The sequence below is a fragment of the Crocodylus porosus genome, unplaced genomic scaffold (assembly GCF_001723895.1).
Source record: "Crocodylus porosus isolate Cpor-Errol unplaced genomic scaffold, CroPor_comp1, whole genome shotgun sequence".
Classification (NCBI taxonomy): Eukaryota; Metazoa; Chordata; order Crocodylia; family Crocodylidae; genus Crocodylus; species Crocodylus porosus.
Window position 1 is genome coordinate 939208 of NW_017728886.1, and position 21603 is coordinate 960810.

Consider the following 21603-nt stretch of genomic DNA (forward strand, 5'->3'; position numbering starts at 1 on the left):
AGCTGTTTTAAACATTGGAATATGTTGCTGCCTCATGTGAAGGTGACTTGCTGCTGCGTGCCTGGTATAGAACTGATTTTTATCTCATTGGTACAAAATGGACTGGTTTTGTCACAAACCTAGTTTATTCCTTTAATGGGTTTATAACTATGGATCGACACAAAAGGGGAATATTATTTTGGTAATAATGTCTTGTCATTTTTCTCAAATGACAGGCTGTTTTCCCTATGCACCTTTTCCTCTTCTTAGTGCTACATGCACAAAGGATTCATTAATGTATGAAGCTAGTAGGAGGTATCCCAGAGTTTCTATCCTAGGGGAAACTTGGGCAGATAAGTTGCACTTTGTCCACAACGCCATTTCCCATCAGTAAGGCAACCTGAGAGTCCCATTTCTCAGGCCTGTGTTCAAACCACTGGCTTGTCCTAGCTGTGGAAATGTTTGGGTTTCTTTGTTAGACTTGCACACACGGGAGAGACTGCTTCAAATTTAATACTGGGAAGGACCTAATGGCTATTAGATCAAGTCCCTGGTGTACCCAGGTGACCTTTTATCCTACTAAAGTCATGCCATTGTCCAGTCTAGCTCCTTTCAAAGACCACAGCTACAAATCCCCTTATGAAAAGAAAACCAAAAATGCCTCAGAGCATGACTTGCACAAAAAGTGATTGTGACAAGGGTCCTATCAGTGTCCTGTCACTGAAATGCAGGGAAATATTTTGGTTAATGTATTTGGAGGATATGAGGAAGAGGCTACATGCTGCAGAGGGAGGCAAAAACTCATTCGTTCCTTGCCATTCTGACCTGCTGGAAAAATTCATTTTTGATCCCAATTCTGGCACCTGGTTTTATCCTGAGCAAGACCTCTCCCTCCAGCTGGGTACCTGAGGTGAGGTGTAAGTCTTAGTGTCAGTGGGACATAGTTTATACCTTAGTAATCATGAATTTGGAATATGAGGGAGAAACTGGTATAGACTAAAAAGGTAGCTGGTTTTGTATGTGTACATTTAGTTTTGTAGCACATGATTATGCTGCTGGTTTTGGATTCTGATTTTGAAAACCTGATCCTGACTGGTAAATCTAATTCAAGAGCTTTACTGTTAAGATTGAATTAGCCAGAGCCCTTGCTTCCAGGTTTCTTCTTCTTACTGAGACATGAAGGGTCCAAGCAGGATGGAGCATGTGCCACGTACCCCGTCCACTGCTGTGCACCTCCTCCTAAAGGTAGCTGCTGACCCGGAACCTTTTTTTTGAGTCAGTTGCTTCATTGCCAGCAGAACTTGCACCTTTACTGGTTTAGCTGTTTTGCATGGTTTCAGAGCTGTTGTAATGCTCTGGTTTTCCAGGTAGGTCCTTTCCTCTTGATGACGTTTGTGAGGGAAAGTCTCCTTCCTGAGCGTGGGTCAGCATGTTGGCACTCATGTGCTCTGGTCACAGGATTTGATAATACATTGGCATGTGGCTATCCTCATATAACCATTGGAGTTGCAGTGGCTGGCAGCTGCTTCACTGTCTTTGTGCTAGCTGTGTAATACCTTGGTATGTGCTCCAGTACTTGTGCATGTGGAGACTCTGTCTGTGGTGTTTCAGTGCATCAGTATAGGCTCCCTATACCCGAAGAAGGGTGTCTGCGCTCAAAAGCTTGCGAAGATCTTTTTTCCAGCTATTCAGTTGGTCTAATAAAAGTATCGCATCTACCCAACGAACCTTGCCTGCCTCTGTCCTTAGACCATTACGGCTACAACCAAAAATTCAGTTTGCTTGGTAGTGCATGTCATCCTGTGTGTGTGTCTGTATTCCTTCTTGCTTGGTTTCTTCTACACACTACCCACCCGCTTCACAACTGAGTAGGAAGCAAGGCTGCTTGGTGGTTTGTCTGCCCCAGGTTATGTTGTGTCTGGCTTGAGGCTGTCCTATAGTAATTCAGTCTGCAGGGCTCTGCTGCTGACTTGAGTGGCTCTGATATGATCTCTGCTTCTGTTTGATAAACCCAAAGGAGCAGCCTTGCCTCCGTCTCACCTTTGAATGTGTTTGACAGCCATTTGCTCTGTATCGGGCTCCACTTGATGCTTGTGGTCAGTAGTACTCAAATGTACAGCTTATTCGGTGAAGAAGAGCCTTTGCAGAGCATGTCAAGGGAGGAGGCATCTGGTACTAGTGTTGGAGCAGTTGAGCTACAGAGTCCTGCTTCCTGCCGGAGATGGGGACGCTGATTCTGGCTGCCACTCTATGTGATCACCTAGCCAAATCTCACATCTGGCTTCGAGGGTCAGATGTACCTCCAGGGTACCTCACATCTGGCCTCGAGGAATTCTCTTGCCCTACATTGGGACCAGTCACAGTTCTGGGACAAATTATTTTTGGGTTACAACTAGTACCTGTACCCCAGGTGTTGGGGGACAGGGGATATCGGCCCCATGCTGTTAATGGATACATTGATATAGTGAGTCCAATGTCAGGCCTTCAGCCAGTGGCAGAGGCAGAAAGAAAACCCAGCTGTCTTGACTCCTTTTGTCCTGCTCCGAGACAACAAAGACTCCTTTATCTTTTTTCTAAATAAGAGTAGGATTGGACTACTGTGGGCAAATGAGTTGGCAGGTGTGTGCAGCAGCTTTGAAACCTTTCTCTACCTTTTTTGTTTCCTCTGCAATACCAAACAGATGGTAGACTAAGAGCAGCCCTTCCCCCCCATCCTTATCCCTAATTAAGTGCTTGCAGAAGTCTTGTTTACGTTGTTCTCAGGCCAGGATAATTCAGTCTCTCTCCAAATTCCTCTAAAATCCATTAGCAATTTTAGTCCTAATATACAAAGCACTTCATTTAAGTTCCCATACAAACTCATGTGATATAGAAAGTTTGTCAGTAAAGTGAAGAAACGTTCTCTTTCTAGCTTGGCATCAGCTCTGCTTTGCCAGATGCTCCCGGAGTGTCACACAGCCCTTTGTAAAGGAACATGACCCCCTTTGCTCTAAACAGTTGGGTAGAAATGAGGTCTGAAATGCTCCCAACACAAACCATGATCTGATAGCTGTCCTACCACTATGGCCTTTTCAACTTGGCCCCCAGAAGTCAGCTGCTTATAAAACGCCAGTCTAAGAAAGCCTGGTCATAGGATAATTGTTTCATGAAAATGTGAAGCTTTGAATTTTCTGCAGTAAAACAAGGAAAAGATTAAGCAGCTTGGGTACTGTGCTTGGGGCCAGTTCTTGCTTCAAAGAATATTCCTTTTTTTTTATAGAGGAAGAGTAACATGAGCAAGAGAGATTGAGAGCACCTCCTCCACAGTGTCCCATGGCAGGGGGCGAGCATGTTCTGTGGATAAATGAGATCTTCAGGTTAATGAATCTCTCGCTCTTGGGCGAGTGCCCTAACAACTAGGTTGTTGAGTGAATGGTTGTTGATTTAAGGGCTAAGTACAGACAGTCAGAAAGCCTGAGGCCGAATCAGTTTAATCTCTGTAGGTTAGTCTAAGATGCATGGGTTGAACCGATAAAGCAGGGGAACAGACATTCACTTTTGATTACAGAAATGCAGCCACATGCCTGCAGTGACCCAGGCCAGATGCCAGGGGGCGCTAGAGCACGTCACTCTGTTTGCTGGAGGAGACTGTTTGGGCCAAGGCTAGCCTGCCCACCCTGAGGGAATGTTTGCAGGGAAGGTGCAAAGCATCCTGGGATGCTGGGGTATTGTGAGTTATCTTTACTCTGGAGGGGATCTGGGACAGAAGTAGTTCAATAAACCGATTTAACCTAAATCAGTTAAGTCAGTGCTGCATCCATTCAGGTCTATCTTTAACTGGTTTCAGGCATTTTGAAAGCTGTTTATGTGCACTGAACTTCTGTTCTGTTATAGATTAGAAGTGGTTTCTGATCTGTTTGTGTCATTTCTATCCTTAGCCACGATGCCCAGACTGGGATGTCACTGTTGTAGTGAAAGACAACCAAAATACTTGTGTCAGTTTGATCTGAACTTTTTTTCTTTTCTTTTTCCCAGTTTGGCTCCAAATAGCATATTCACACAAGCCTGTGTAAAGAGTTTGCTAGGTGTGAGCTCTCTGCATGTATCGCCTGGCTCTGGAGGGTGAGGAGGCGCATGCTTTGTAGTGGGCATGTTGGGAGTTGCTGATGCAGGGGGTCTACTACGACTTGGAGTCTCCTGGCTTCTCTTCCAGCATTTAGGGGAGGAGGTGCTTTAGCAGCTCAGTTTTCTTTCCCTGTCGTCCTCTTCTATACCCATTTCTTTCCCCGCGTCCTCTCTGATAAATCCCCCAGACCACAGCCCTGTCTCCTACCTTCCATCCTCTTTGTTCCTTCTCTTATGTTTAGGTGCCAGTAGTGGAAACACTGGGAGTACAGGAGACAAGTCTCCCTGCATGTGGCTCTGTGGCCTGGCAGAAAGCAAAATATCATGGTGTACTTAAAGGATAACTTAACATTGTTGACACAGGACCGACATGCTGAACTGCTCAGGAATCTGAAAATGTTTATTTCCTGTGTGGGGGTGCTTTTAATACTGAAATGCAGTGTGTATTCTGTAAGCTTATACATGGAAGGGAGGCAGATATGGCTTGAATTACAGCCAGTCTCTTCCTTGCGCTCTTAAGCAAGTAAATAATATAACATGAGTTCTCCTTCTTTTGCAGTATTTCTCTAACGTTAGTCAGAGATGAGCATCAAGGGAGTATAGATTCTTGTGGAAGCAAATCTAGATGATTGATTTATCTCATTTTATCATCCCTATATTTGGAGAGAGTTTTGTTTTTGTGTCTGAAGCTTACTTAAGAGAGGAGATGCTTTTTAAAACCAAACCTTCTGGTATATAACCAGGTTTCTTTGCAGGTGAAACTCACCTTTGGAAAATTACTAAAAGGCAGCCTATGTTGTTTGCCGCTTTTTAAATTATCAGAGCAGTTGCTAAGCTCTGTTATTTGGGTTAGAAATGAGAAATTGTGCATCATAGTTAATAAAGGTAGACCCACCTGTTATAAACATGTATAAACAGTCTTTTATTACTTGAATGAGATTAATTTGAAGTTTATGACAAATAAAGTTACAGGTAAGATCTGAAGATTGCCTTTCACACAGTCAGGATTTACAGAATGCAAACTTCCCTCCGTCATCTAGGGCTGCTGTATATAGATTGCTTCAGGCTACCCAAACTGCCTCCTTATATCCTGTAATTAGCTTTTTTAACAGTTAGCTCCTAAAAGCTGTCACTGTGTGTTGTTCCAAATAATAACACCTGTGCCAACATTTTAGCTATAATTGTCTTCATTGTTTTTAAAAACACAGTTAAATGGAATGGTATTTTCTGTGAGTGTAAGTCTGACTGTTTGAAGTCTTGGCCTGTAATTGAACTTTCTGAATGTCTGCCATTTCTTGCCTTTCCAGACAGAGATGTTTGCTTCTCCCAGATATGGATGTTAAGCTGTCTAGTAATCCTCATAAATAAGGTTACACTCTGAAGTATGCTTTCCAATTTCAAATAAGACTGACCAAAACTCTGGAAAGTCAGCTGTAGACAATTATCTTACATGAAATGGAGAGAGTGGATTAAAAGGGGGTCTAACAGACCCTTTTGGTCTCTTCATTGCTGCAGTTCTAGCCTCAATTCTGTATTTCTGTCTAAAATGTCATTTTGCACAGTGTATTGTGTAAAGTGTGTTCAGCTAGTTGGTGGAATGGTGCTTTCATTTGTGGTCTAAAAGGAGTTGGATTTAGTACTTTTGAGTGAGCCTGTAAGAGAACTTTTTCCTGATCTTTGCAAACTAAACTTTTTTTTCCAAAAAAAAAAAAAAAAGCAGCCTGCTGTCCACAATCCTGCTTCTGAAGTGAAGCACATCAGCTTAATTCTTTTCACTCTGGCAGTCAGCTTACATCTGCTTGCATTTCTAAGGACCCTGCTTTAGGAAAACAGCTGGAATGTTTTAAGTGAATGCTGAGCTTCCCTGTCTCCCAGTCAAGGAGGAAGAAGGCCAAAACTCTGGGTTTTTTATAGTATTGGAGGAATCTTGCACCAGGCTGGTGGTGTTATGGCAGTATGATAGAGTGTGTTGGGGTAAAGCTTAGGATGCAACTGATCTTGGTGTGTAGACTCAAACTTTATTTTTGAAATGACGTTAATTTAGAAGGAGTGAATAGTAAAGCCTTTATAAAGCAAGGTCTAGCTAAAAATATAATGATAATTAAGAACTTTATTTCTGTCCTGTATGAGAGTAGTGTATGTAAAATTATGTTGCATGAAAGTGAGTGTTTTAGTGTTGCATCTTTCTCATTTTTGTTTGTTTCTAGGCAAAGTGCTTCCTGGATTTCAAAGCTGGAGGCACATTATGTCACGTTCTTGGTGCTGCTTACAAGTATAAGAATGAACAAGGATGGTAAGCTGCTGTGTTTAAGAAAAATGCAAAATCTCCCATTGAGGATGAAAGTATAGTAAATATAAAAGGGGTACCAACTCAGAATGATGGCAGAGGGCTTTTTCCATTTAGTTTTAGTTTCTCTCCATCTTTTAGGTAGGCCTTGAATTATTACTGGGGTAGGAAACCTTCCAACCAGCCTCGAGTAAATCAAAAGGCTGTATTACAAAAATAACTGTACCAAAACATTGTTTTAGTGTGGATTTTACCATGTCTCTTAAATTTGTTAGTAGAACATGAAATGACAAGAAGCTGCCATGAATTGAACTGCTTTAAAAACCTTCCTCTCTTCCAGCATTGCTAAAACCTGGTATGGGGTATCTGGCTGGGATCTGTGGAATGATACTTTTCTTTTTTTCCTGCTACCTCCTGAGCTTTTAATGGTAAAGCAGCTCAAGTAACTTTCACACAGTAACTATTCTTTTATTTTTTCTTCTTCCAACAAATTTACTTTCCAGTTGCTGAAATTTTAGTGAAAGCAAAGCTCTGGCACTTGCCCATCTCTTTTCCTGCTGCTTCCTCATAAACTAGTGTGTGGTGTTATGCTTGTCCATGTGAAACGGGTAGGAAAACAGCACTGGAAAAATCAGCTTTGAGGCTCAGACTTTTTGAGCCTGGGATGTTCCCTCACTGACTTAACTCAATGGTATTGTGTGCAGTTTTATCTCAGATGTGATTCTTTGAGGTTTTTACTGGTACTTGTCTTTCTGTTTTTGAATGATCTGGCTTGGTGAACTACCTTTCTTGGTTTTGCTAGCCCAGAAATGGCAGGAAAATGCACTTAAATTGTGCAAATGGACATGTTTTATATATCTTTGTAATTCAAGTTGCTTTCTAAAACATGTTGCTCAGATTTAGTGGCAAGAAATTGTTTAAATCAAGGACAGTGATTTTTGTATTTACTGTGACATTCCCACTTGAAAATTGACCGTAGACCCCAGTTAAATGCAAAGGTGAATGTTTTGAGTGCACTATGTGCAGGGTAGTAAATCTCCCTTTCTCAACCTTCTCTGCCATATGTACCTACTTTAGAAAAGTACAGTAGTGGATTTGAGCTGTACCACTTGAACTTCCATCTGACAGGCTAGTGAACACAATGGGAAATGTTTAGAGACATGACTGTCTGTTTGCCTGTGCTCCCACTGTTCCCCTCTTATCAGTCGCTGATGCAAACATGAGCCATGTCTCCAGCAGCTGAGTTGCTTCTATTTAATTGCTATTCTGTCTGATCCCAGTGGAGGCCAAAGTAGTATAGTTACTTGGCTACCTGCTCTTGCTGATCATGTTGGCTGTCTTCAGGTCACATGATCGCTGCAATTTTTTTCTCTTATATGAGGACTTTTTTTTAAGGGAAGCAGAAGTACAATATTGGGGCTGAAATATTGAACATATGTGTTCATAATTCTACATTCATGTCCAGCAACTGTACAAAACTGTCTTGTATTAGTGCTGTATTAACGTAAAGCATCATTTTTTGTCTCATTCTGTAAACTATATTCTTCAATTACAGGCGGAGGTTTGACCTTCAGAACCCATCCCGAATGGATCGTAATGTGGAAATGTTCATTAACATTGAGAAGATGCTAGTGCAGGCAAGAAACTTATTGCTACAAACATTTTGTTTAGTTTCTCAGTATAGTTCATCCTCCCTGGGGAAGTGGTTCAGTGTCTTTTGGATGCCTCAGGTGACCTTTGACACTCATGAGAATACCAAGATGCATCTTTTCAGAAAAGTTTCTCTCCAATTCTTAATCTCTTCCTATGATCTCATTTAGAAATTCTCACTAATTAGTGAGGTAGAGCTAGAGGAAACACTTAACTGCAGGGGAACTGCTCAAAATCCATTTTAAATTGGGGACTAACTTTTCTTTAAGATAAAGTTGAGGATCTGTGCAATCCTTTTTCTAGACTCAAGTGCCAGAGTATGAGGATTTAAGAAATAATGTGGTCAAAATCTGTTAAATGGGTCCGGTCTTGCAAAAGGTAGACTACTTATGTGAAAGGAAAATGTTATTTAGGTAAATTTTACTGATGAGAAGTGCTGGATTATCAGGAGAGGAAATGGAAGAGTAGCACTGTAAACATCAGCAACCCAGCTCATTCCAACTCTTGGATTGAGCAGATAGTTTGCTTGTCCATTCAATCATTGGCTCCTCTTGAAACTGCCCCAAAGGGTCCAGTTTCTGATTTTTCTCTACTATGATCAAACTGAGACTTGCAACTTGCTTTGTCTGAGCCACTGAATAGCTACTAGAAAGTAGCTGTTAAACTAGAGGCTAGGTGGGTAGTCAATTTTTGACTATTATCCTAGAGGTGGAATACACAGTATTCTACCACTAATCCTTTGTGCTGTGCAGCAGATAGATGCCTTCCCCACCACTTGAGGAAGACAAATTAAAATGTTAGTTTATTAGTACCACTGAGGATAATACCATGATAATCTTGTAGGCATACTTTTTAAGTATTTTAGTAAAATCAAGAATGGGAGGAAAGGAATCCAAGATGTCATAGTATTCTTTAGTTTTTACTGATGTTTTATTTATATCTTTATATCTTTTGTTTCGCTGTGATTCTACAGAGATAAGTAAACATTCCCTTTAAGTAAATGCTTATTTAACATTCCCTTTAAGTAAATGCTTATTTAATATGGCTGTTATCGCTGTCCTCAGCAGTATAGGAACAAGTACACGTTAGTACAGCAGGGCTAGACCCTAATCAGGGCTTTATTAAAGATGCTTAACAGTACTGCTGTAAGTGGAAAGTTAGGACCAGATCCAAAACACACTGAAGCTAACAAAAAGATGCTTGGAACTTTACTAGGCTTTGAATTGAGCTGTTAAATGCAAGAACAAGCCAGTTCACGTGACAAGAGACTCGCGATGAAGTTAAGCAGCAGAGTTTAGTAGAAGAATTCCTGATGGATTCCTTTGCGTAGCCTACAAATGCTGGATTTAAAGTTCTCTCTGTTTCTCCTCTAGAATAATTGTTTGAGCAGACCAATCATCTACCTCATTCCAGATATAGAGCTGAAGTTGGCTAACAAGCTAAAGGATATTGTCAAACGTCACCAGGTAATGGATATAAAGCTCACGCAAGTCTTTGTGGTGGTGTTTTTACATTTTGTGTGTTTGCAGCCATTGTTGTAAGGGGGGCCTGTAGGTGTCATCCTAGAACTGTGCACCTAAGAATAAAGCAGGATAGAGATGGGAGTGTCTTGGGGAAAGGAGTACATGTGGGTGTCAGGAGGCCTGGATTCTGTCTCTGGTTGTCTTGGAGTTCTGGGGATCCTTATGCATGTCACAAAGGTGCTTTGTTTCCCTGTCTGTCAAATTGCAGTAATACCTCATGCGTAGGGAGGCTGACCACTTCACTTGTTCATATTACATTTAAGCCCTTTGGAGTGTCCCCTATAGTACTTGCATTGCCTGCAGCAGTTTTTTCCAGCCAAATAGATGCTGCCTGAGGCAGGAGCTGACAATCTATCCAAATTTTAGACTTAAAGTCAGAGAAGCTAAACCTTTAAGCCAGAGGTGCTCTGGTTTTAAGAGAACCCTGCCCATACAGTTAAAATAGAATCATAGAAAACAAGGGTTGGAAAGGACCTCAGGTGATCATCTGGTCCAACCCCCTGCTCAAAGCAGGGTCAGCCCGAACTACATCATCACATAGCTGGCTCTTAAAAACCTCCAAGGATGGAGATCTCACCACCTCTCTGGGTAACCTGTTCCAGTGCTTTACTACCCTCCTTGTGAGAGTTTCCTAATATCCAACCTCAGCTTCCCTTGCTGCAGCTTGAGCCCATTGCTCCTTGTTCTGTCATCTGCCCCCACTGAGAACAGTCCAGCTCCATCATCTTTGCACCCCTCCTGCAGGGAGTTGAAGGCTACTATTAAATCCCCCCTTGGTCTTTTCTCCAGACTAAATCAGCCCAGTTCCCTCAGCCTCTCCTCACAAGTCATGTACCCCAGCCCCTGAACCATTTTCATTTCCCTCCACTAGACTGTATCCAATGTGTCCACATCCTTTCTGTAGTGGGGGGGCCCAAAACTGGATACAGGACTCCAGATGTTGCCTCTCCACTGCTGAATAGAGGGGAAGAACCGCTTCCCTCAATCTGTTGGCAACACTCCTAATGCAGCCCAGGATGCTGTTAGCCTTCTCGGCAACAAGGACACACTGCTGGCTGCTACTGAGCTTCTTGTCCACTGTCACCCCCCCAGGTCATTTTCTGCAGAGCTGTTGCTTAGCCAGTCATCCCCCAGCCTGTACTGGTGCATGGGATTATTCCATCCTAAATACAGGACTTTGCACTTGTTTTTATTGAACCTCATGAGATTTCTTTTGGCCCAATCCTCCAATTCCTTTAGGTGTCTCTGAATCCTAGCCCTACCTTCCAGTGTATCTTGTATTCTGCCCAGTTTGGTGTCAACTGCAAACTTGCTGAGGGTGCAGTGCACCCCATCTTCCAGGTCACTGATGAAGATATTGAACAAAAGTGGCTCCAGGACCACCTCCTGGTACAGTCCACATGATACTGGCTAGAAACTAGACATTGAGCCATAGCTTTGCTACCCTTTGAGCGTGACAACCCAGCCAGTTTTCTGTTCACCTTTCAATCCATTCATCCAATCCATACTTCCTTAGCTTGCTTATGTGTATGTTGTGGGAGACCATATAAAAAAAACAACTGGTGAAGTCAAGGTATATCACATCCACTCCCTGCATCCATAGAGCTTATCTCATCATAGAAGGCAGTCAGGTTGGTCAGGCATGACTTGCCATTGGTGAATCATGTTGACTATTCCTACTTCTTCAAGTGTTTAGAACTAGATTCCTTGGGGACTTGCTCCATAATTTTTCCAGGTACTGAGGTGTGGTAGACCTGTCTGTTGTTCTCCAGATCTTCCTCCTTCCCTTTCTTAAAGATGGGCATTATATTTACCCTTTTACAATCGTCTGGCACCTGTCCTCATCACCATGAGTTTCCAAAGATAATGGCCGGCGGCTCTGCGGTTCCATTGGCCAACTCCGTTAACACCCTTGGGTGCATTGTGCGTCTCCCCGTGTACTTGGACACGTCCCACTTTTCTAAATAGTCCCTTACCTGTTAATGTAAAAGAAATATTAAGTTAACTGAAGCCTTGCTTGGGCCCAGCATACATGGCAAAGCACTGCTTGCAGAACTTCAGTGCATTCATACTCAAAGCCAGGGTGGGTAAAAATCAGTGATTTTTATTTATTTATTAATTTAGATCAGATTTTTTTCAATTTAATCATATTTTTTATTATTTTAAAGATTCTTTTTTAAAACCCCCCTATAAAGATGGTTTTAATTTAAGATGTATTAAAGCTCAAATATATCATCATGGAATAGGCATTATAACTTCTAGTTGTATACTATTTGAGACAATATATTCATGTAACCTTTTTAGAAAAGTATTATAAAAAGGTCACAAGAGGCCACGGACTATGGTAAGGGCGCAATCATATGGGGTTCCCAGAAGCTCCTCTCTAGATTAGTAAAGAAAACCACTCTACCCAATGAGACTCAGTGCTCAGTCTAAAAGATCTCATTAAGTATCTCTGTGATGCTTTGTTTTGGTTCTCAGACTGTGGATGTGTGTCTTGAGAGAGAACATCCTTGTTAACCAACAGTATATGGAGGTGAAAGCCATCAGACCTGATTACCCACCTGTCAACCCTCTTGTAGGGCTACGTTTGAGTGTAGCCTCTCCATAGATTTGAGATCTAGACAGGAAAACCTGTCATGGCAGCAGGCTTGCCACGCTGTAAAAAAGAGAAGTAATCAAAGATGAAAAGAAATCTAGAAGAAAGTGAAGAAAGCTCCAAGCAAATAACATATGGCTGCACTGCTCATTTGATGTCCTTCTAATACAGCATGGCAAAAACATCCCTCAAATATCCATGATTAATCTAGTGAATTGGAGAGAGTTCACCTCCCAGTGACTTCACAAGTATCTCCTTCAGTTAGCTTTGTTAAATAAAATAACCATATCATAATTCAATTTTCTGATGTAGTTGCAAAATTAATCTGAAAACGTATCAAAATTACTGCTTTAAAATGTATAGTGTGTGCTTTCTAAAAATGAAACCTACACCTGTTTCTGAGTTATGAATAATATATGTTAAGGTTATATCAAACAACAAGAGTGCACTTTTTGTAGAAAACAGTGATAAAATTGAGGCTTTCTGACCAGTGATTCAAATCAAACCCACCCTAATCAAAGCCTCTCTCTGGTGGCAGGGCAGAGATCTCTGCTATGCTGTGGAGTTGCTATATTGTCTTGTTGACTGGAATAGCTTCTGTTGACACCTGGCTGATGGTCCCTAGAGATACTCCCAGGCTGTCAGCCAGGTGCTGCTGTCCTGGTGGGCTTGTTCCTCGGGGGCCTAGCTGTTGTAGCGAAGCCTTGCAGAGCTGCCAGGAGCACGTAGGTCTGGTAGTAGTGGCCCATGGTGAAACTTTTTATTGCCAGGCCAGGTATGTGTGGACGTAGTCTGGCTTTGGGCACTTGTTCTCAGTCTTTGTCTGAAAAGTCAAGAATCACCTATTCAGCACACCAGCAGATTCGCAGGAAAATTTAGCATGGGCTCTTTTTGTAATGTTTAAATAATAGCCTGGATCAGACTAATAGCTTTTTCCCTGTTCTGCAATAAAAGCTCCTTTCACTTTTCACTGGTGTTTTGGAAGAAGCTTTCTTTAAATCTGCTCTGTTAAGCTCTCAGTCTTACACTTTATTGCTTATGTTGGCTGAGTTTTAAAAGAGTAATTTAAATAATGCCATTTATAAGTGACATAAAAAGGAAGTTTGAAGTCTTTGACAGGGTGATCCAGCAAGTTAAGGACACTGTTCATCAACGACTTGCAGTGTGACTGACTGAAATAAAAGGGATTGTTTTTAATAGCCTATAACTGCCTCTAGAACTTGTTGCCAGGGGATATTATTGAACCAAACACCTCCAAAGGTAAAATAGAAAGGTTTCTGTGTTCTCTGTGTCTGTGTGCTTGAACTAGCTGTAATAAGTCCTGGGTCAATTAGTCCTCATGCAGATACCATCTGGTGATCTAGTTATAGTGTCAGAGAAAAAATTAATATAATTTTCCTCAGATCCATAGTACATAATGCTCCTTGTACGCTGCTTGGACAGCTACAGCTCTTTTCTTCGTCGTGTAAGTTACTTGTCAGGCCGGTGACCTGAGGAGGTCATGCGCTACCCTACTGTCATGAGTTATAGGATGCATAATTATCACTGTTCAAGTTATGGCAATAACTGTCTCACTGGGCACATTAGAAACAAGCTAAGGCTCCTCCAGTTTAGATGTACTGAGTTGGGGACAAATGAGCAAATTACAGTGAGCTAACATGGGGGGCTGTGATTTCTCATGAAATCATGGGGTTTCTATGCAACCAACCATTGTGTTTGTCAGGAGAAGCAAACCATGGATCATCTCCCGAGATGCCCTGTAGCACTGCAATGTACCCCACAAGATCTGGCAACACCAACACCAGAAGCAGTGCCCTGTTCAGGATATTGGGAACAGATCATACAGAAAGGTTGGATTGGAGACGCAGCTGCAAAGAAGAATAGGGGACTAGACTTACCATTGGGGAAGCTGGTGTGTGTGCTGACTGTTTGGGGCCCACGCTTACCCCACAGTAAGGGAAAGCTAGTCTGGCACACCTTACTTTAAGTGAAAAAGGGCAAAGTGAGCCTAGTTTAGCTTTCACCTATTGCAGGGAAATGGTGAGCGCACAGACCGTCACTGAAGAGCAGCTGAAATGCAGTGTGTGCCTGCCCTCTGTAGCTTACTGGAATGTGTTTTTTGTCCATGTCCTGAGCTATATTCTGGTGCCTAGAAATGATTTTGAATTTACAAATGACTCAATTTTTAATTGTATGTTCTTTTAATTATTCACTTTAGTCTAAAATGTTTGCTATTGCTCTTATATATTTGAGTAGAGGTAGCGTTCATGATGCACATGTAGTGCAGCATAATAAATTCTGCGCGCCTTCAGCAATAACTCAAGGCATTTTGTATTCATATTTAAAAAGGTACTTTTTTCTAACCCTAATGGATAGATTTGGAATAGAAATATGGCCAAGCAGAATTGAAAATAATAGTAATAATAAAAATAGTCCGTAGCCATATTTTTTTCCGTCTCATTCCTTGCCAAATTGATAAATCTTATATTGTACTAATGTTACTTCTGGTGCTATGTCATTATCTTGATTTCACCCTTATTTCATCTCCTTTTGCCATGACTCCTGTAGCTCCCTGCTCTGTGGTTATACTATTTCCCAGCCCTCCTGATTACAGCATGTGCAGAATGCAACTGTTTGCATATAATGAATAATCATGACCATTATCCCAGGGCTGTGGCCCAAAGGGTGTATGTAATCTCTAGCTGTATAAAACCAATTAGTATCATACTGCACAGTATACAAGTCAGGAGTTTGTTCTTCCTGTGTTCACTGCCGTTGAGCATACAGCTGGAATGCTGTTTCTAGTCCTGATGCCCTTACTTAAAAAGAAAGAAAAATTAGACATGGCTCAAAGAATAGCTGCAAGAACAATGCTTGGAGGCTTGGAAATTGGTAGCTAGAGATTTGTTTAACCTATCAAAATGCTAAGAGGTCATGGCCTGTAAGTATTTTACACTGAAAGGATATTTGATATCGGGGCTCTTTTTATTTTAGGAGACCAACCATAACTAGATCTAATGGCTAGAAGCTGATGTTAGATACCAACTTGCAGTGGAAGTCGCACACAGACTTTTAACTATAAGGGTAACTAAACATTGCCACCACTTCCCCAAAGGTGTGGTAGATTCTCTGTTACTTGGTGTCTCACAAAGGGTACAAGAAATGCTAGGTGAAATAGTCTTGTATAATGCAGAAGATCATCAGTGGTTCTCAAACTTTTTTTTTTTTTCATAGACCACTTGAAAATTGCTGAGGGTCTTGGCAGCCCACTTAATTTATTTTTTCTGACAACAGAGATTAAATGCAGGGCCATGTACTGATATTCTCAGTTGTTCCGCACCCGAGTTTCTGCGGACCACCTGAATGGAGCGCGCGGACCACAGTTTGAGAACCTCTGGATTAGATTATCATCAAGGTGCAATTCTTCTGGCACTTCTGGAACCAAGTAATTGGGTTGAATACTTATGTACTGGATCTTTCTGCATTATTCTAGATAACCAAGATCATATTTAAGTATTATTACTGAATGGCAAGTTGTTCTTTCGGAGGTCATTTATATCCATAGAGCTGAGGATTCTAATGGAATATTTCACTTTTTCCCCCCCGCCCCATCTAGGGAACAGTAACTGAGGAGAAGTCAAAGGCAACCCACCATGTTTATCCTAGTCCTACCTCACTGGATGATGGTAAATCCTATTTAAGAGTTTATTTTTCTTCTTTTGTAAATAAAGGATTGTGTAACTAATGTGATGGATGCTGTGCAGAACTGTTAGGTATGCTCAGCTTAATATTGACATGCACTGAAAAGCAATACCTTTTTAAAACTGGATTTGAAACGTTATGTAATCTTGGATGGTTCTGCCTCCATCAGAATGTAATGGGTATATCCAATGCATTAGAGCTGGTAATGTGTTTTTGGAAAGCCTTCAAAATGCATGCATTGATTTAATAACCCTTCAGGGGTTTGATGAAAGTTTTAGTGATAGTAGTAAGTGTGGAGCATGTGGTTGTGTACAAGGCAGCCCACATTCCCTGCCCCAAAGAATTTGTAATCTGGAGAAAATGTGAAACAAATCGAGATGTGGGAATAACTAGAAGTTCTCTTGGATAGAAAGATGGGTGGATTGTGGAAGCAGGGCTTAGAACTGAGTGCATCAAGTTCATTGTCTTCCAGTGACATTGCCCTGAGTCAAAGTAGCAGACCCAGCTCTTGAGAAGTTGTGGATTTCGAGCTGTGAACTAGGGGACTGGGGCTAAAATAGCTCCACACTGAAAATTCCCTTCTGTGTACAAAAGTTTCATTTAAAAGCCAACTTGTGACTGAACCAATAATATATGATTAGGCATGAAAGTCCATCCCCCCCACCATGAGAGAGAACTAGATGAGGTAAAGGGCACAGATGACACGAGTGAGAATTAAAATCCCCTTCTATGCTAGAAGAGCAGTAGCATCCTTGCTGCTGAGTGTGTGTGTCTGCATTGCTGAAATGGTTAGCAATGAAAGCAGTAAAAGTCAGTGAAGTCAGTATAGGTTATATTGCAATTTACCATGCTTGTTGTACAACAGTGAATTATTAAAGATGCTCAGCCTATTAAATAAAGACTGTACAAAAATAGCTTCAGTGACATTTACTGTCTGGTTTTAATTTGTTGTTCAGAGCTTGAATTTGGGATGCAGCAAGCTGCAGTGCAAGCTGGATTAAGCTCTGACAATTCAATGGCGCTAGATGGCAGCATTTACTTCCACGTAGGCTGCAGCATGCTTGTATTTATCCCCCGGTGTCTCTTGTGAGAAGTACAAAATGCCTTCATCTCTAATGCAGTGGTTCTCACCCTCAATAGACTCGAGGCACTCCTTGAAAAATGCCAGCCCTTAGTTCTCATTTTTTCTGACTACAGAAAAATAATAGAACACTTCTTCTGTTGCAAAGAACTCAGGAAGACTTCAACATGGCAGAACTATTTTTGACCCTCTGGATTCCTATTTGAAATCTTTGTGCTTATCTTGTGAATCGTGTTTCCACACTTAACAGTGCTAAAGTTGCCTGGCACCCTTGAAAGGATCTCAAGCCACCCACAGTGCCTCAGCCCCCTGACTTGAGAATCACTATTCCAGTGGCTATATATGACTTCCCTGTCTCTGTATTTAAGAGTTTCTTTCTAGTCTAGTAAGTTTGGTCCAGGCTACCTCTCTGGCTAGTGAACTTGCATTAGACTGAGAGTTAAAGAGAGCTCGACTAAAATGCAGCCATGAACCCAAATGAAGTTATGATGTAGTTCACGCTGCAGATCTGCCCTATGTTGTTACATTTTGGACAGAGTTCTCCAGACTCTGTACAACATTTTCAAATGCTCTCTCCTACTCCTCCTTTCCCATTGGCACAGAGAAAAATTGTGTTTAGACCCCTTTACTACTGATACTACTCAAGGCCCCCCCCAGTGTTTTTTAGCACTAATTGTCTATCAGCTTGTAGAAGCTGCACTGACACCCTTGTTGCGACCCAAGCAAAGTCGTGTTGTGTTCTTACTGGTATGGCCAGCATCTCGCTGCCACTTGCTATTGCAGGTGTTCAAGTCCTAGCTCTGTGAGCAGCCAGGAGGGAAACGCACTGGATTCCTAGTTTCACTAGGCTAGCATTGTCTTGGAAATTCTGCAAGTCAGCCTGCCTTTCTCTCTAAACAATCATCCTTCATCTGACTGAAAGAGTAGCCTTCAGATTAGTATTCAGTAGCAGTCTTGAAAGGGTGGTGCCTGTGGAAGGTAGCTGGATGTAAATTGTAGTAAGAGGAAATAATTAGTGACTGGATAGTCAACACTGAGGACACGCAGAGAGGCGGTAGATATCTGCCAGTTGACAAGGAAAAAATGGGAAAGGGTTGGGCTTCTCAGTTTAACAGTAGCTACAACATCTGTTTATCCTCATGGACCAGAGCATCTGTCTCCTTGGCATACTGCAATGCTGCTGTTGTATGGCAAGAGATCTTTTCTATGGGATTTCAGGTTCCCAGCTGAAGGAAGGATCAGACTGGCAGCAGGCAAAGAGGGATGGCCAGCCACATTAGGAGGTGGGCTGAGAGAGACCGTAGACAGGCCAGAGTGTTAACTCATTTTCGTTGCACTTCCCATCATCTTAAAACCATTCCTTTTTGGACACAGTGCCCTCACGTGGCTGCTCACAAGCCCTCAAATAGTGACCAGTCCCTAGAGTGCTAATCTGATAAGGATTCATTTTATGTCTGCAGAGTTGAAGTGTGTATGTATAGGTATAGCTGTTGATGGAGATTTAGCCTGTGGCTACCCTAGGATCAGAGAATCATAGGATTGGAGTGGACCTCATGGGTAGTCTGGTCCATCCCCTTGAACAGATGCGGGAATGCTGCTTCTAGATCAGTATTTCTCAACCAGTGTGCTGCTTTAAGATCCTTTTAAGGGTGCTGCAGGATGCCATGCAGTGTTAGCACTGTTAGGTGTGCAGATGTGATTCACAAGATAAACCCAATCATTTCAAATAAGAGCCCATTGACCTGTTGTGGTCTTTCTAGGTTCTTTGCAATAGAACATTTACTATATTATCTTTTTCATAGTCAAAAATGAGTGAAAACTCAGAGCTAGCGCTTTCCAGTGGGTGTCTTAAGCCTAACAAGAGATGCCTTGAGTCTAAAAAGGTTGCGTTGATCCACCGTTCTAGTTCATCACTGCCCAACCTTATTGAACCTCTTCAGAACCTCTAAGGAAGGAGAGAGATTTCACAACATCCCTGGATCGTATTCCACTGCCTCCCTGTCCTAAGAGCAAGGAAGTTCTTCCTGAGAGCTAATCTTAATCTGCTTTATTGCAATTAGATGCTGCCACTTTGTCTTGTCCTCTGCAGTAAAGGGGAAGAGATTGTTGTCCCTTTTCCTTATGGCAGCTTTTCAGATCTTTTGAAGACTATTATCATGCCCCTCTTAATTGCCACTTCCTCCAAGTGTAGGGAGTGCTTTTACCAGTGTAATACTGATGTAGCATGCTAGTGAAACAGAAGTCTATAAAATACATTTTGCAAAACCACTTATTCTGGGGAACAGATCAGCAGTGAGTTTACATGAGACTCTATGGACCTGGAAGGACTGTAGTAGACTTCTTGTTAAAAACAAATAAATCCTGGGCTCTTCAGAAATTGGATTATAGCAAAATACTTTTATAAATGGTCTGGTTTTGCTTTCCTATTTTTTTTGGTTGGGCATATGGATCTTATTTAGCCTGGTCTGGTGAGATGCAGAATCTGAAGGGAAATGGCTGCTGCTGTCTTGCTACTTTCCCGTAGCATGCCATAGCTGGATGAATTAAGGAAATGAATCTTCAGAGAGCTGCAGCTTCCCTACCTTATCTGACATTTGGCAGAGGCAACTGAAATAAACCCTGTTCTGTCTGATTATGGAAGAGGAATTTACTGTGTGAGTCTGCTCGCAACCTAAAACTGACATTTTCCCTCCCCTTGTTTCAGATGAATGGTTGAGACCTGTGATGAAAAAGGATAAGCAAGTGCTGGTACACTGGGGCTTTTACCCAGACAGGTAATGAAAAGGGGTCAAAGGGGAGAAATGTGCTAAGTCTCGGTTTGAAATTGCAGATGATTTAATTTATCATCTACTACAGAGTTACTATTCCTCTAGATTATCAAGTCTTATTTCTCCTGGTATCGGTCCACCTTCTGCTTTGCAGCTGTGATGAAGTTCATTGAACTTCAACATCACGATTTCCAGAACAAACGTGTGATACCCAAGTCTGGCTGATAGCCATACTGCTGTTTTCTACCCTCACAGAATATTGCCATCGCTTCAGGCCTGTTTGTTCCATGTAAAAAATTGGAGCCCTCTTCTTTTTTTTCTTTTCTCTCCAGGCCTTTTATGCTCCATCTGTCTAAATGATTGGGTTTTATTTTTTTTTATGGCTTCTGCAGCAGACTAGAATTAGAAACAAGCTCAGTATTGGTCTTACTGCTGCCTAATACCAAAGAAATGATACTACCATTCTTACTGTATCCAGAAACTTTGTGTATTTCAACTAAAAATGCCTTTAAGACACAAATCTGCAGTGACATAGCTACTTATGTCAATACAGAGAGGTCATGACAAGTTTAGTAGAGCTGAGAATTGAACCTAAATCTCCTGAGCCTCATTGTCTTTTTGTAAATTCTTATACTTAAGGCCAGAAGGGTCTGATCTTCCTGAAAGGCATTCAGTCTTCATTTGAAGACATTGGGAAATGGGGAGAGTCTACTGCCTTTTTGTTCTTATGGCTAATTACTCATTGAAAAGCACAGCTGATAATGGAGTTCCAACGTTATGATCCTTAATACTCTGCTGGGGTGTGTAAGAAGCAGAACACAACTATGTTTTCAAGTCATTTTTGGTGTTTGTTGTGTATGAAAATACCCCCAACCCTCCACCCCCCACTTCTATAAACCAAACCAATTGGATCTGAAAGTTATTGAGAATAAATATGGAACCTTCCAGCATAGGTGTTTAAAGGCACTGTTTAGAGTCCAAATGCACTCTGAGATCACTTGCAGTCAGGTTTATGAACTGACTGCATTCATATACCAAGCAAGACTTAGGCAGGCCAGATGAAAGCAAGGAAAAGCCTTGGCTGGGATGATGTAGTTGGGGCTGGTCCTGCTTGGAGCAGGGGGTTGCACTAGATGTGACCTCCTGAGGTCCCTTCCAGCCCTCGTTTTCTATGATTCTATAAAAATACTACAGCCTGCTAATTATCAAGTCTAGAAGAAAGCGCAAGATGCAGCAACAGAGCAAAGAGCAAGTGGCCTGTTTATTTATAGCCTTATCATCATTTTCAGGTTTTGTGGGATGTCTTACTGGTAGGTGAAACAGATAAATAATGGTCAGATGGGTTCCACAGCAGGAGAAGCAGTAGGAGTTCGGCGGCCTGAATGCAAACTAATGAGAGAAGGAAGCACTTTAATAAACTTGTATATCAGCATAGGAGGTAGCTACTCAGAAATTCCCTGTAGACCACTGAAGTCTGAAGCTGCTAGGAAATGTATGCCACCTCACTGCAGTGAGCTTGTGTACATCTCTGAAAGTAAATGATACATTGGCAGACTGCATGGGGCTGCTTGTTGTCTTTACCTATTGCATTTCCTTGGATTATTCTTCTAAGGGAAGTGAGCAAATGTTTCTGTTGTTAACGTGATATTCATTTGTGATGCTTCAGTCCTGGTGGTCTGCTTTGAACATGTTCTGATTGCTCAGTAAATGCTCTTGTGTATAACTCTCTCTCTCTTTTTTCTTCTGGATGAATAACCCACAGAAGCAATTCATTTTTCTTTTCTGATTTCTCTTTTAGCTATGACACTTGGGTGCATGCTAGTGATATAGATGCTGAAATTGAAGATCCTCCAATTCCAGAAAAACCATGGAAGGTGAGAAGGTGGTTTTTTTGGGGGGGGCAGGAGGGG

The 21603-nt window shown here is 41.7% G+C and overlaps 1 protein-coding gene across 1 annotated transcript in view; it reads left to right on the forward strand.

Annotated features, from left to right (window-relative positions):
- The window catches only part of SMARCC1 (SWI/SNF related, matrix associated, actin dependent regulator of chromatin subfamily c member 1), a gene marked incomplete at its 5' end in the record, with an annotated part of 134336 nt that overhangs the window by 16059 nt on the left and 96674 nt on the right, over window positions 1-21603 (forward strand). The window contains 6 exons of the mRNA XM_019536695.1: window positions 6291-6376; window positions 7926-8007; window positions 9394-9486; window positions 15759-15828; window positions 19630-19699; window positions 21492-21567. Of these exons, the coding sequence (XP_019392240.1) occupies window positions 6291-6376; window positions 7926-8007; window positions 9394-9486; window positions 15759-15828; window positions 19630-19699; window positions 21492-21567 (477 nt within the window). The remainder of the gene's footprint in view (window positions 1-6290; window positions 6377-7925; window positions 8008-9393; window positions 9487-15758; window positions 15829-19629; window positions 19700-21491; window positions 21568-21603) is intronic.